General features: G+C 35.0%; 1 protein-coding gene across 1 annotated transcript in view; it reads right to left on the bottom strand.

Annotated features, from left to right (window-relative positions):
• The window catches only part of LOC110027703 (non-lysosomal glucosylceramidase), a 39,469-nt gene extending 34,754 nt beyond the window's left edge, over positions 1-4,715 (bottom strand). The window contains exons 1-5 of the mRNA XM_020729224.1: positions 4,125-4,715; positions 3,561-3,671; positions 3,384-3,440; positions 3,139-3,215; positions 2,969-3,068 (exon numbers count right to left, since the gene is read on the bottom strand). Coding sequence (XP_020584883.1) covers positions 2,969-3,068; positions 3,139-3,215; positions 3,384-3,440; positions 3,561-3,671; positions 4,125-4,205 — 426 coding nt within the window. The 5' untranslated portion in view covers positions 4,206-4,715. The remainder of the gene's footprint in view (positions 1-2,968; positions 3,069-3,138; positions 3,216-3,383; positions 3,441-3,560; positions 3,672-4,124) is intronic.
• Positions 4,716-15,121: the final 10,406 nt, after the last annotated feature.

Here is a 15,121-nt window from a genome sequence, read left to right as displayed (position 1 = left end):
AGTAATGGAAGGGGAATTTGAAGAGTTCATGTGGGTTTCCAAGGATTTCAAGGTGATTTCAATACATGAATTCATTATTTAAAAGTTTTTTCAAAGTATATTCAAAGTTTTTAATGGTGCCACTTTTGATGCAGAAGCAAGGAGAGAGAGGGAGCAATCATGGTGATAAGAATGATGAGGTGGTGAATCAAAAAATGGCTAGAAAATCAAAAAGACAACATAAAAGTCAACTTTGGTGATATTGATCAATGAGAGATTAAAAAGAGTAAATATAGGTTGGTTTATCATGGGCAGGCAAAAGAATGTATGGTTTAGGCTAGCTTATTACTCAAGTTCATACAACAATGATAAATATACAAGATATCACACAAGACTAAAGACAAAAAAATAGTCCAATTATAAAGACATTTTGTAAAATTGTTGCAGATAAAGCAATTTTTTTAAAGCTATTGTGAGTATTATAAACATTTTTTTTAAGGCGGGTAGCAACTTTATTACAGTTATCACACACTAGAAAAATTGATTGTAAAAAGCTATTTTCCAATACAAAAAATCCTTTAAAACAACAAGAAAACACTAGCCAAGTAGATAGGCACCCAACAAGAATGTTAGGGAGCTCTTCAAACTGATCAAAGTTTAATAAGATATTGGCACAAAATGAAACATATATAGCCAAAATAAAGGTGTTGCCATGGAAAATATAAAAAAGCTGACACATGCAGACATTTATCTTCGGATAATATGCAAATGCAATGAATATGAAAATACAGTTGTGTAAGTTAATAATGAACCTAATGAAGCGATGATCAAAAGTATTTTTACTTGGTTTAGCTAATGGAATCATAAGATAAAGCAACTAATCTACCAACATAATCTAATTTAGAAAGTATCATCAGCATGCAACAAGAATCTCTTAAGGAACTGACTTGCTCTGATCAGAAAAAATGTAGGAATATCATAAACTACTCTAGGATAAATATAAACTAAATGAGAAGGTGAAACTATGACGGTTATACGAACAAATGCTAAATTACTTCCATGTGAATGATGATAAATATGTAAGTATAATAAAGCTAATTATGTTGACCAACCTAAATATCCAATACTACAAAAGCAAAGGAAATATGAAAGCTATAGATGATCAAATATGTAATGGCAACCAATGATGGAGTGAAGATAAGTTGAAATCAACCATTGTGAATAATCCATCATCACAGGGCTCTCCTTCCATCCTCAAAAATCCTTCTCTAAAGGACGTGATTTATCAATCACAATTAATTTTTTTACTTTGGGCGGTAAACACACAAAAAGAGTATAAAACTTAAGAGGCAACCTTTCACTTAATCTTATAGCCAACAACTGCAGTAAAAGACCACATTGTTTATAAAATCAAGTAAGAGGTATCCACAGCCAAAGAGAGAAAGAGGGGTGTTAATAACATGGGGAAGGCAAGGAGGAGAAATGGAGAGGGCTACTGAAGAATTCATGTGAGTTTTCAAAGGTTTTCAAGATGGCTCCAATGCTTGGTTTCATTATTTCAAGGTATTTACAAAACTTCTTAATGACGTCATTTTTAATACAAGGAGAGAGAAGAGAGGGATGCCATGGTGATAAAGATGATATGTTATTGAGTCAAAAATGACTTGACAAGTCAAAATGGAAATGCAGAGGTCAACTTTCGTGATGGTGGTCAATGGGTGGTAAAAAAGTCAAAAAAGGACAAATTTGGGCTTGATTAAGCGATGGAAGGATTAACATAGCTCAACACACCAGTTCATACAGCTCATCATAAAATAGCACAATACATCACACAATGTCTACATTAACAACAACAACAATCCTTTATCCCACTGAGTAGGGTAGGCTACACCAATCCTTTTTCTCCATTGTGTCCAATTGAGTGGGTTCGCTAAACGAATCCTTCTTCTCCACTGTATCCTATTGAGTGTCATATTGTCATTTAATTATAATAAATTATAATCATTTTTTATACAACATGTCCAAGTCTTTCAAGATCTATCTCCTCTACCTTTCTTAACATAAGTTGAACCTAAAGCATCTACTCTTCCAATCGGATCATCGGATAGTCGATGTTTAATGTGACCAAACCATCTAAGATGACTCTATCTAATCTTAATTGCCACTGGAGCTACACCAACCCTTTCACGGATACACTCATTTTGTATTTTTTTCTCTGAGTGTCAAGCCACTCATTCACGTAAGCATTCTCATCTCAACAACATTTTCATGCTTCTCTTTTAAAGGCCAATATTCAACATTGTCATTGTCGGGTCGCAAGCGCCGGATGCGAAAAGTGGACAACCAGCATAAAATTTTTGTCGCAAAAATCATGACATGAATCATTTAAATCATTATGTAAGTACATCACACAACGCCTAAAACACAAAAATCAACAACAACAACAACAACAAAGCCTTAATCCCACTACGTGGGGCAAAAACACAAAAATCACACAAAATAAATCAAAAAAGTCTTATATCAATCAAGATAAAGGTTCAAGAAAATACATAAGAAAATTAAAATACCATCAAGTAAATTCTAAATACATGAAAACAACTATAAAGCCCTGCATCACTATCAGTGCATTTAACAAATATAATATTTTATGACTATGTGCTTACTATGAGAAATAAAGTGAAGCCCCTATGAATTAAGGAACGAAAGGGAACATTGCTAGATTGCTTTCGGTGCATGCCTGGAAAAAACTAATGAAGAAAATCTCTGATAACTAAAATGGTGAAAAGTTGCCATATAACAAGAAAATTTAACAGTGTTCAGAATATAGAGAAAATAAGATTTTCCAATTCATCTGCCATTGAACAAAACAAAGGATGCAAATTTACAGTTTAAGTACAACAGAATAAACAATGGCTGCATATTGTTAATATACAGTACAAATATAGGGGAAAAAAAGGTATTTTATAACTATATAAGGTTAAGGAATTACAGAAAACTGATTTGCCATGATCGGTGACATGTCACATAAACCAGGAAGAATCTGCCAATGCTTAAACTCCCCTCTAAAACCCCGTGATATGCTTCCACTCCTGCATAAAGGTAAAAAGTTCATGTGGGACTAAATTGCTTGATCTTAGGCAGCTGCCTCAAATTACATACCCCATCCCTCCAAGAGGAACTCCTTGGGAAGCTGATGGTTTGCAACTTTCCCTCGTGAACGGATCTATCGGAGCTTTCTGTAAAATTTTAAGACTTCATCAAGCATCAAGTGCAGTTAAAATTTGAGATAGTTTCAAAAACAAACGTCAGTGGCCATGGAGACCAAAAGAAACATAAATTGGTCTATCGGATATCAATATTATCAACTAAAAATCTAACCAAAACAGCATAAATTAAATCATTACCCTTCCATGAGAAGCCTCTTCACGGACATATGACCAAAGACGAAGGCCAAGTGTCATCTGAATTCCAACCATAAATAAATAAATAAATACTGTTTGTAGTAATAGAATAATATATGTTCAAAATGCAATTAAAAAAAAAACTAGAAAATGAGTTTAATTTGAAAGAAAGGTTTGAACCATCTTCATTGCTTCTATAAAGGTCACACTAAATTCCTTTAGTTTGTTAGCATGACTATTCAACCGCCTCCTCCATGCCAATCGCGGCGGGGCACCACCATCAAAGTCCAGCTATGAATCACAGCAAAAACAAAAACACAAAAATAAAATAAAGGTGTGAAAAGATAGAGATCAGATTCAACATAAAAGATAAAGCTCAAACCAAGATCCAATATTCCAGTATTACTACAAATTACCGTTCGATAACAGCATGGTCGTCTAAAGTTATATATAGCGAGAACTTAACTCTTCTAGAATATGGGAACAAAACTAACCCTTTTCATAAAGGATAAGAAGCAGCTCTGCGAAGCAACACTAAACAATCCGAGGAAAAAAAACAAGAACTTTAATCAAAAGAGGATGCTGAAAGAGCAAAATAATCACATGTGGCCTCTAATTCTCCATTATTAAAACTGTAAAACCCCCTTCTACCTTTTTAAGAGACAAAATAACAGGCACAACGCTGATCAGCCACTTCACCGCCATAAAGCCAAGTAGATTAACAGAGTGATCAAAGAATCTCACCTGCTGCAACGTAGACCGGCTAACATACTCCTCCGCCGGCCATGAATGCCTTCTGCAGAGAAAAAGTGGCCCGCTTACCATCCTAGCAGACTCACACACCCCGGTCCTCGATGATATGAAGCAAATCCCCTTCCAATCTCAAGCCCAAGGAGCCAAAACTATCGAATCCCTCCGATTATATACTCCGCCGCCCACTCCAACATCCAAACCTATCAAATCAATTCCTAAAATACGAAATTTCTTTTAAACTCCTCAATTCCAAGTTCCAATAACAACCAAAATCGATTAAAACTACTATTCAACTGCTTGTGATGGGCTGATAAATCCAAAGTTTTTCGAGTCCCGAACGGCGGCCGGCTCACTCCAGCTCCTCCATGTTCCGCAGAAAAGCAGCCAATCAATCAATGGACATCAAAAAAAAGGAACGAATCTTTGGTCGGAGATGAATCACACGGCCGAACAATGAAACCCTCAGCGGCGGAGAAACTCGATCAGATCTCTCGGAGCCGAGCGAGCAAATCTCAGATCTGATTCCGGCACTAAAAATTTCTACCACACGGCGGTGCGTCGACTTCTGGCTACTGGTGAGTGGGCCCCGCCTTCTTCCTCTTTTTTCTTGCCGGCAGTCATGAACTCATATCCACCGTCCATACCGACAGCTGTCGCGCCCTCAACAATGTACGTTGAACGACCGATCTCATCCGCCGACGAACGAGCAGGTTGAAACTTCGGGTCAAATGTTTGAAAAAAATTTTTTTTTTTTGCACATTCACACACACACATTTTTATTTATAACCTTAAAATATTATAAAAACTAATATTAAAAATTAAATGTAAGGATTTGTAAGGAAAGACTACCATGAAGGAAATTCCAGTGATATAGGATCTTGAGTCTTATATGTATGAACGAGTGAAGTTGTCTGAGCCAAGACAGTAAGGGTTTGTTTGGGGCAATTGTTGATTATTTATAATATGTTGCAGATTATCAGAATAATCTAACTTATTGTTTGGACAGCTTATTCAGAATACCTTATTTGTGTTATAGTTGTGTAAATGATATTTCTGTCCATGTCTGGTAAAACTGTTTGGGACGGCTTATTTAGAATAACTTATTGGTAGTACATAATCATATAATGCATAAGCATATTATCATCACAAATCAGTTTCAAAAGATGACATACAGTTTTCACACTCTGGTGAGTATCAGAAGAAATAAATAAAAAAAGAGAAAGACAAATACAACTACAATGAGAAATATTAAAATATTTAATTTCAAACTCTAGATACGTCTGTCCTCAGCTGCACTATCAACCTGAAAAAACATCGGATTCTCATGGCTGATGGCAATGTGATATGTGGGACTATCAGTCCGCCGGAAGAAACTGCAACGAGTTGAAACGCCCTTGACACAACTGTAGAACTGTCTCTCAAAGCTGTAAGACTCACGCGACATGAGGAACGGAGTTGGTAGTCTACAATAACTCAAAATAACTCTCTTTGTAACAGATATCCTAGAAAGTCATGTTTGTATAACTGTGAAAAAAAAAAAATGAATGTCAGAACTTATCCAAAAAAATAAAATAAAATACACATAAAAATTTTATCTACATATATAAGAAGAAAAGAAAGACTTGTTGGATTAGTTGTCATATATAGTATCTGTTATAGACTCCCTCAGAACAGTCATCTCAGTCACACCCTCCGCGTCATGAACTTCAAAATCATTAAATTCATTATCATCATCGGGAACTGAAGGCCCGATCATGATTTCTGATGGTTCTTCATAGACAGTCAGTTATTCGTTATCAGTCATACTAAAGTCTGTATCTGAACATGAAGAGTGTCGTCGGATGAAGTTATGAAGTGTCATTGTTGCCACCACAATATGCACATGCTTCTGAAATGGATATGGCGACATATCACGTAGGATGACTCATTTCTTCTTCCAAACCCCAAAAGTTCTTTCAATTACCACACGTAAAGAAGAGTGGCGTTTGTTAAACATTTCTTTCATACCATGAATAGTCCCACTTGCTCACTTAAAATCAGGAATATGATGCCTACTGTCTGGATATGGCTTCAGATAGCCCTTTCTACATAGGGTATCCAGCATCAACCAGATAGTATTTTCTTGTTATGGAAGATATCGTTGTTTGCAATAAATACCTATAACTTTGAATTTTATAAATCAAAAAATACCTGAAAGCAGATGAGGAAAACCCTGTGATCTATTCCTCGTAGCATAGGCGAAAATTCGACTATCATGTGCACTCCCTTCCTAGCCCGCCATAACATATGTGAACCACATGTTGAAGTCACACACCGTCATGACATTTTGAGTAGTTGAACCACTTCGACCAATGTAAGCCACATTGTCCTAGCTGGGTATTCGGGCATCAACGTGAGTACCGTCAATTGCACATATGCAGTTCTGTTTTACAATGTTAGATAATATTTATATGCTATTATGAAAGTAAATAAAAGAATGGTTACCTTAAAGTAAGGCATGTAACGGGGATCGACTGCGAATTTTCTTGGAGTATTAGCAAATGATGGATCATGTGGTCTGATGATTTTAGCGGCTAAGCTAACAAGTATTTGTATGTCTTTAGAAAAATAATGGCTTATTGTCTTCGATGAATGTTGAAATCTCTCTGTAGCACCCTTAATTGATTCATTATGTCACAGAATATATAATGTTATAGCCAATACCCCCCTTCTCGTCGTTCTCCAAGAACCTTGGAGTTCGTGATTGAGGGATAACTCATGCAAGTGCAAGAGATCCATAAGTACTGTCATTCGAAATATGTTACTGAACCTAATAGGATGTCCAGAATGCATTTCTCCTACCCATTTCAGAAGATGTCCAGAATGCATTTCTCCTACCCATTTATCCCCAACAAAGCTGGAGGTCATTTGGGGTATACAAACACTGCTTAATCGGTAATACTTCAACAGTATTATGGCAATAGCTGCAATCCATGTCATTCTCTTACGAAGTTCATGTTGTGAATCCATCCTAAAAGAAGAAAGATCTCAGTTAGTTCATCAATTATTAATCAATACGGCGAGCGAGAAATAAATAATGAGAACACTCAACTAGTAAGAATAAAAAAAATGTAGAGCTCTACTAATATGCATTCAGGAATCAAGTAAAAAATACATTTTAAAATAAAACACAACTCTAAATAACATATGGGTTCATAACTTTGAAGAGTGCATAATGCATTTATTGAAAACACATAAAAACTCAATCATCCACAATAACACGTAAATATTCGACTCGCAACTCTGGTTCCAGCGTCATAAATATGTGCCTACGTGTTGGATCCTCAAGTTTTTTCATACATATTGCATGAAAGTGCTTATACGCACTACTTAAGAGATGGTTGACAAAGTGTGAAGACAATCAAAAATAGTGCTGTCAGGTATTGGAGCAAGCGGTGGTGTTCCAAAAGCATCTATGAGTCTGTCAAATGAAAATTTCACAAATGTATAATTTTCTTTCTTTCTTCTTCCAAGCTTGGGCCTCTTCATCTGTGAGCTTGATTCTATCATCTCCCTCTGGTCAACGCTGTGTATTTCATCTTCAACTGCCACCGACTCTGATGAAAAATTATCGGGTATTCCTGCAAACCACGTCTCACTAGTACTGAATGCATGCTTTCCTGTTGCCACAACCATCCTGAACATTATGTCAAGTTTATCTTCAAAATTCGGATCAATTCCGCTCTGCTTGTATTTTTTTCGTTGTTGGCATTGCCTATAACATTAAAATGAGGAGGGGGTTTAGGGGGATAATTGTTTTAATTGAAAATACATGTACACACATAAATAATGAGAATTTTACCTCTAATTTCTCGGCCCACTATTCATCTGAAGCATCAATAGTTCGTTTGATTAGATCCTAGCCCAACCCTTTGGATCCACATTTCAACTCCTTCCTAATTTTTCACTTTTTCTTTAGTTGATCTCATTTATTTTTAAACTTCAGTCTTGTCATAATCCCTTACAGCCAGTTATTTAAAAATTCTAGTTATATTCAGCCAACCTTCCTTGTTGAAATAGGTGGTTGGCCTATTCCCCATCTCAATCTCAGAGATGCAGAGGTTGCAGAAAATATTTGTAACTTTCTTATCCCACATCACTGACTGAGGGACCACCTCATCACTGAGGGACCACCTTCATTTGTCTTGGACATTGTGGAACTACATGAAAAATTGCATATTGCATAAATAAATTCATATTATAACTCAACAAACATAAGAAAATTCTCCAAATTAACCAACCAGAGATGAAAAAGTTGAAAGATACAGTGTCCAACAATGAACCAACAAAATGAACCAACAAATGAACCAACATTCTCCAAATGAACCAACAACAGTGTCCAAATTTGCTCATAAAAAAAAAAAAAAATAACACAAAGGAATTATGTGGTTCAAAATCCACAGTAAGGCATCAAACATGTTTTATTTTCTAATTATGTAAGAGTACATGGCTATGATTCTCAATGGAAAACACTACAACTAAAGTACATGTGTAGCAATTAAACAATAGACATCTTATATTTGATATGCAACTTCTCATACATGTCGTGGAATCCAATTCCATCGAAGTAATTGTTGAATTACCATAATGCATTTCCATTAGCTATGATGCTCATATCGACAGTCATCATCATCACAATAATGAGTGTTGCAAACCGAAACTCTAAAGACCAATACAACTCGTAGCTCTAAAATATATGCAGTGTTGCAGTGTATATCCTCTCTATCCTCTCTACCCTCAACATCAAAGGAAGCTTGAAAACCCCATAAAAATATACCAATCAGATGCTATAAACAGTGAATAGTATTTGCATTGAGGCACAGGTCAGAAACAGTGGATAGACAGAAACAATTTTATTTTTCGACATTGCAAATGAAGTTACATTGCATCTCAAGCTTACAACTCTGTAAATGGCATAAACGGTGAATAGTATTCCCATCATTTGCTAAACAACGAATAGTATTTGCATTGCGAATGAACTTGCATCTATTTTTTTTTCTCCGCACCATTTTTAATGAAACAAAAAACTGTATCCAACATTTTCTATCTAATGCCAGAACAATTTTAATGAATCAAAATATCTATAAAACAGTGAAACAAAAACTAGACCCATCCCAAATTCCATAAAAACACCCATCCAACAATTCAGAATCAGAAAAATGCAATGCCGAAAAAATGTAATGCCCAAACTATGTTAATGTTTAGGATAAACCATTTTAACGAAATCATTTTAACGAAATTCTATAAAAACACCCATCCAAAATTCAATAAGAACCATTTTAACGAAATATGTAATGTCCAAACTTTCATCCAAATCTCATATATAGAAAAAAGTGAAACAAAAACTGCATTCAACATGAGATCGAAAGCACAAGTGAAACAAAAACCACATCCACATTTCAGATCTAGCAAAAACAGAGAAGGCTCTGAAAGATTTGAAACAAAACTCTCTCCAAAATTCAGATATAGCAAAAACACCCATCCAAAATTCTATAAAAACTACTATAACCTCCAAAACCAACAACGGTGCATCCAAACAAAGATGCAACAAGGCACAAGTCAGGGGTTGAACAAGATCTAGCAAAATTAGAGAATGATCGAAAACGATGGTGCATATCAGACGAGAAACTAGGGTTTCATTAGAAGGGCGACGAAGCGGGAGAGCAAAGAGTGAAATTTTTGCCAAATTTCTCAACGACCGCGAGGAAGAAGGCAAGGGTGAGGGGGACCGAAGAGGGGCACGTGGTGTCTTTTTCACCATAACGCACGAACTGAATGCAGAATACGAAGGGAAGTCCGCTTCGCAGTGTATGACTATTTTCTCTAATACAGCGTATCTGCGGTAAGAAAACGCTCATGCGAATGCAAAATCCAAACGCTATTGCGGCGTTTTCAAACCGACACCGCTCCCATTAAGCTGCCCCAAACAGGCAGTAAGACCAAAGCTGATAGAACCACGAGACATACAAAAGACGAACGAAATATACAAAAGCGAGTCAATCAATGAGAAAGGAGACAAAATGATATTCAAGTCAACCACTATAGGAGACCCGACCCAAGGGAATATGTGGTTTGTAGCCTCTCCAGCTATTCTAGGAACACCCAGAGGCTCCTCATTAAGAGACAAGGATTATTAGTTGGGTTGAATGAATCGATCAATCAATGCCGACTAAGTTCAGCTGGCCGAGCCGACCTTGCAGACTCGAAGTTAGATGTAGTCTTACAACGGACTCACTCATATAAAATACAAAAATTATCCAATACGGCCCTCTTTAAAGCAAACAAGATAATGTAATATCATCATAATGCACCTTTTCTTAACAATATATGAGAATCATTTTATGAATGAAAAAAGAGTTTGACATGATCGATCACTATTCATTACACTTGACTCATATCTCGCTCTCATTTTTTACTCTTTATTCCCTCTGTATGATTATACATGATAATAAGGGTTTGATATGTGTTTATTGTTTAAATCCAACAATTTTTTATTAAAATCGATGCGTACTAGAACGTTAGCAGCAGTAGAGTAATAGATTATCGTCTTAGCACTATACGAGAATTCAACACATACTCGAATAAAAGAAAACAATCAGTATTGACATCATAACTTTTTAAGTGAAAAATATATAAAGAGAAAAAAACAATGGGGTCTGACATAAATGTAAAATTCACTATACGTTGATGATTACAGAGACACCTTGTCCCACAAATAGGAAATTGTTACTAGGTTTTCTAAGTTACAACGTCGACTGACAGCTTCCGATCGGTGGTGGTCAACTGTGATTGGTGGTGATCATGATAGTCAGTGGTCGACGACAGTCGGTGGTGGTTTACAGTGACAGTGGCGTTAGATGAAAATTGATGGTTGTTCACGGCGGTTGATAGTGGTCGACGACGATCGACGGAGGCTCATGCTCGAAAAGCAGCCTCGAGATTCTGTCATGCCTCTGAGATTCATTTCAAATGATGAAAATTTGTTCATTTTCAACAAAATAGATACAATATTAGTTGTTTATATATTATATTTATGTTCCAATAAGTTTAAAAGTTTAACCATACGAAATCTTTCTTATTTTTTCTCGACCTTTTCACAAAAACTCATTGAATTAAAACAGCTGCCCGATGCCATTAAAACTCATCCAATTATACATACTTACATCTACTCTAATTGCTCATACAAAAATAAAATAAAATCCAATTCTTGCGAAAATTTTGGGGGGTTTTTTTAATAAATTTAGGCAACACACTCATATCTTCATAATGTCATGTTGTTGTGATCATTATACTTATGAAAATGATATAAATGTAAATCATTAAGACTGATTTAACGGGCAATGAAAATACGGCTATTTATACACTAGGCACAATTGCCAATGGTTTAATTTGATTTTTATGTTAATCATCAGTGTTGCCATAAGTAGCGGTCCCATGTGATATAACATATATTTTAGTGCAATTTGTATTCATGGCATGAAAATATTATTAGCAGTTGAGGCAAGTATATAAATAAATTTTAAATCGTGTATAATTGGTAGCTGAACCGACTAAACTTGCTCTGGTCTGAACCGGTCCGTTCTCTCTCTCTTTCTTGCTTCCAAGGCATATTATATCTGTCTTAAATTCTTTAATTTAATTGTGTCTGCTGTTGCTGACAAAAAGTCCCACATCAGCTAGGTGTAGGACCGAAGAGCAGCATTTAAGTCATGGGTTGCTCACCTCTCTTAAGAGCTCTTTTGGGATGTGACAACTGACAACAAAATAAATTACTGCCTGTCAGGTGTGCGAACTCTTCATGGTCCAGTGGAACTCTCAGTGGAGTCAATCCGTGACGAGGGCGTCACGTGATTGAATGGAGGAGAATGTCACAGACAAAAAGTCCTACATCAGCTAGGTGTAAGACCGAAAAACTGTATTTAAGTCATGGGCTGTCCACCACCCCCAAATAGCTCTTTTGGGAGGCGACACTACGCTGCTCAGTAAACTAGTGCAGTTACACCTTTCATCTTAAATCTCAACAATATATTAAACTATTAAGTACTTGAAATGGAGATAATACATGTCATTATATTTTAACTCATTTGAAAATCAATAAATGCTCATTGCAATATAATATTCTCAACTATTGTTGGCATTTAAAATCATGCTCAATTATATATGACAATAAACTTATAGGTCAAGGCTACGAGCGAGAGCAAGACCTGAATCTTTTTTACAATAAGAATGGAGTGTGATTATGCCAATGCATTTCTTCATGATAAACTCGACAATATTATCTGCATTTATCAACGCCCTGATTTTCAAGACACGTGATATCACAGTGATATATGATTATTAGAGATCGATGTATATGCGCTTTTGTTAGTTTTATAGCAATGGTTGTATACATTCTTAAACAAATGTGAAATGATTATAATTATTTTTAAGTGGTTTGAAATGATAAATAAAATAAAGAATATTAATAAACTATATTTTATCTATTTTTCTTTATTACACCGTTAATAGAATATTGTGAAGACATTTTTAAGAATACACATAATTCATGAATGCATGATGGTAAATAAAATACTTTTATTTAACTAACTTTGACAGACTATAAAATAGGAAGAAATGATAATATTGATTTCTACACTTTATCATGCCATGGGTTCATACACTTTAATACATAATCCATGAAACACAAATAGATACATTAATGATAAGAAATGTTATAACGATTGCATACATGCATAGTGAAGAATGTCACAAGTTATTAAGCGTTAGAAATATTTATATATGCTTGCATGCAAAAGCTTCGACTAAAACGACATCAACCAAAAAATACAGAATGCCGACTCAATTAAACATGCTTATGAGCCAAAGACTTTGAGTTTATTTTGGCTACTTTGTAGTTGATAATAAAATCTTAGCAAGCGACCAATATCAGTCTGTCTCGCCTCGCCTTGATTACAAGGTTGCAAGACCCGTAGTTAAAAACTTCAGGCTCTTCTTTAGGCTTCAAGCTCTCATCCCTTCATGAGAGGTGTGGGGATCTATTTATAAAGTTTTGGGTGCAATTAATGTCGGAATTTGAATCATATTGATCAGACGGTCCGGAGAGATTTCTATGATCATACTTTGGTTGACGGACATTTGAGTGTCTTAATGCTGTTAAAATTGAGAGGGGCTCGTTGAATTTGTCTTGTCGAGACACTCGATTTGACTATATAATCACTATATTTGACATTCTCTTGACATTCTAAATATGTCCGAAAAACTTTAAAGAGTGACTTAATGACTTGATTTGAGCTTGATTTGACTCGGATTGAACTAATTTTGATATTATTGGGTCCGTCTCATCAAATCGGTTAGTTTGACTATAAGTTCGTTGGAATCGCAGCTCTTGATGACACTTAATTGAATTTTAAATGTTTTTTGCTCAAAAATTATTTCGAGATTCGTGTTATGCCTAAAAATTTGTGTCAGATGATGAAAATTTGTTAGTAGTGTATCAATACTCGAAGAAAGATGAAATATGAACTTTTTTAATAAGCCGACCACAAACTACACTAATAATATATTTTTTTTGAAAGCCATGCATGCTCAGCACATGCAGGATGGACATTGTTTCCACGGGTGGGGGATGTGTATGGCGGTACGGTTTGCTAAGCCTTAACAAGTCTCAATCGCCTTCTCAGACATGTATGTATGTATGTAACACGGTATATAAAAAATATGAGATTAGTCGGGCATTTTTTTTAACGATCGAATGATTAATTCTAACAAATGTGGCGTTTAGATCAATCAATCGAAAGGATGTTAAAATGTATCTTTCACTAGATGATGATCAACCTTAAAGTTGATTGATAGATTGTTACGTTTTGAGTAAAATATCGATCGAGTTAAGGCAAGGCCAACAATCGACGAATCTCCCGCCAGCCGGCATCAATCCCTCAGCCTTAGTGCATTCAAATATCTTTATAGTTACTAAGTAGCCACTCTGAAAGCTGATGATAAATGTACTTGACTTGTAATTTTGTAAGATTAAGGTCTATCTCTATAAATAGGGGATTTGTACCATAAATAAAGATCACACATTTCTGTGATTCTTAATTACACACTCTCTCTTGATTCTATCTACACAACTTTTTATGCCTTGAGTGTGTTCGCTTTCACATACATGCCGCCGGATTTCCATTTCTTCACATATCAAACTCCTAAACATCGATTTTTACGTGCGGGCCACTCATCCCTAAGATTTAGCTATAAATGGGGTGGCCTAAACTTAAAAATCGAAGTTCAGACGTTCGATATGTGATGCATAGGAATCTGGTTGCATGTATATATCATATTTTTTACTCAAAATAAAATAAAATATAAAATTTTCACGTATTATCTAAAAAAAAATTGAAATGTTAGATATGCAAATTCATAAGAATTGAGTGGTATGTATGTAAATCATCCTCAATTTAAATTGATCTTATTCACCCAAAAAGATATATTTTTCTTAATTAAAAAAATTAATTAAATGCTCTCGATGAGTTTGTAGTTAAGCCATGAACCCTTCATTTGGATTTTGATTACCTTAAAATTTAGTATTATTATATATGAAAATGTTATAGCGGCAATAAATTTCAAGGATAAATATTAAAACATTTTAAGAAAATAAAACTAAAGATGATAAGAAATTATTTACATGCTTCATATGGAGCCCATTTACGAGCTATTTAGTTTTGCTAAATAATAAATGAAATTTTAAAGGAATATAATATAAAAGTTACTTAAAATATTTTAGTATCCTTTGATTCTATATAAAATAAATGTGGGATTATATATATAAATATTTAATTATTTAAAGGAAAATGAATACAATGTAAATAATCACATTAAAGGTGACTAGATACTTATGATAAAAGATAGTGTTGGACAGCGTTGGCGATCGATAGTAAATGATAACTTGTGGCAGC

This window comes from Phalaenopsis equestris, unplaced genomic scaffold (assembly GCF_001263595.1).
Source record: "Phalaenopsis equestris unplaced genomic scaffold, ASM126359v1 Scaffold000436, whole genome shotgun sequence".
Taxonomy (NCBI): Eukaryota; Viridiplantae; Streptophyta; class Magnoliopsida; order Asparagales; family Orchidaceae; genus Phalaenopsis; species Phalaenopsis equestris.
The sequence above is the reverse complement of the archived record's forward strand: the minus strand, read 5'-3'. Positions and strand labels throughout refer to the sequence as shown.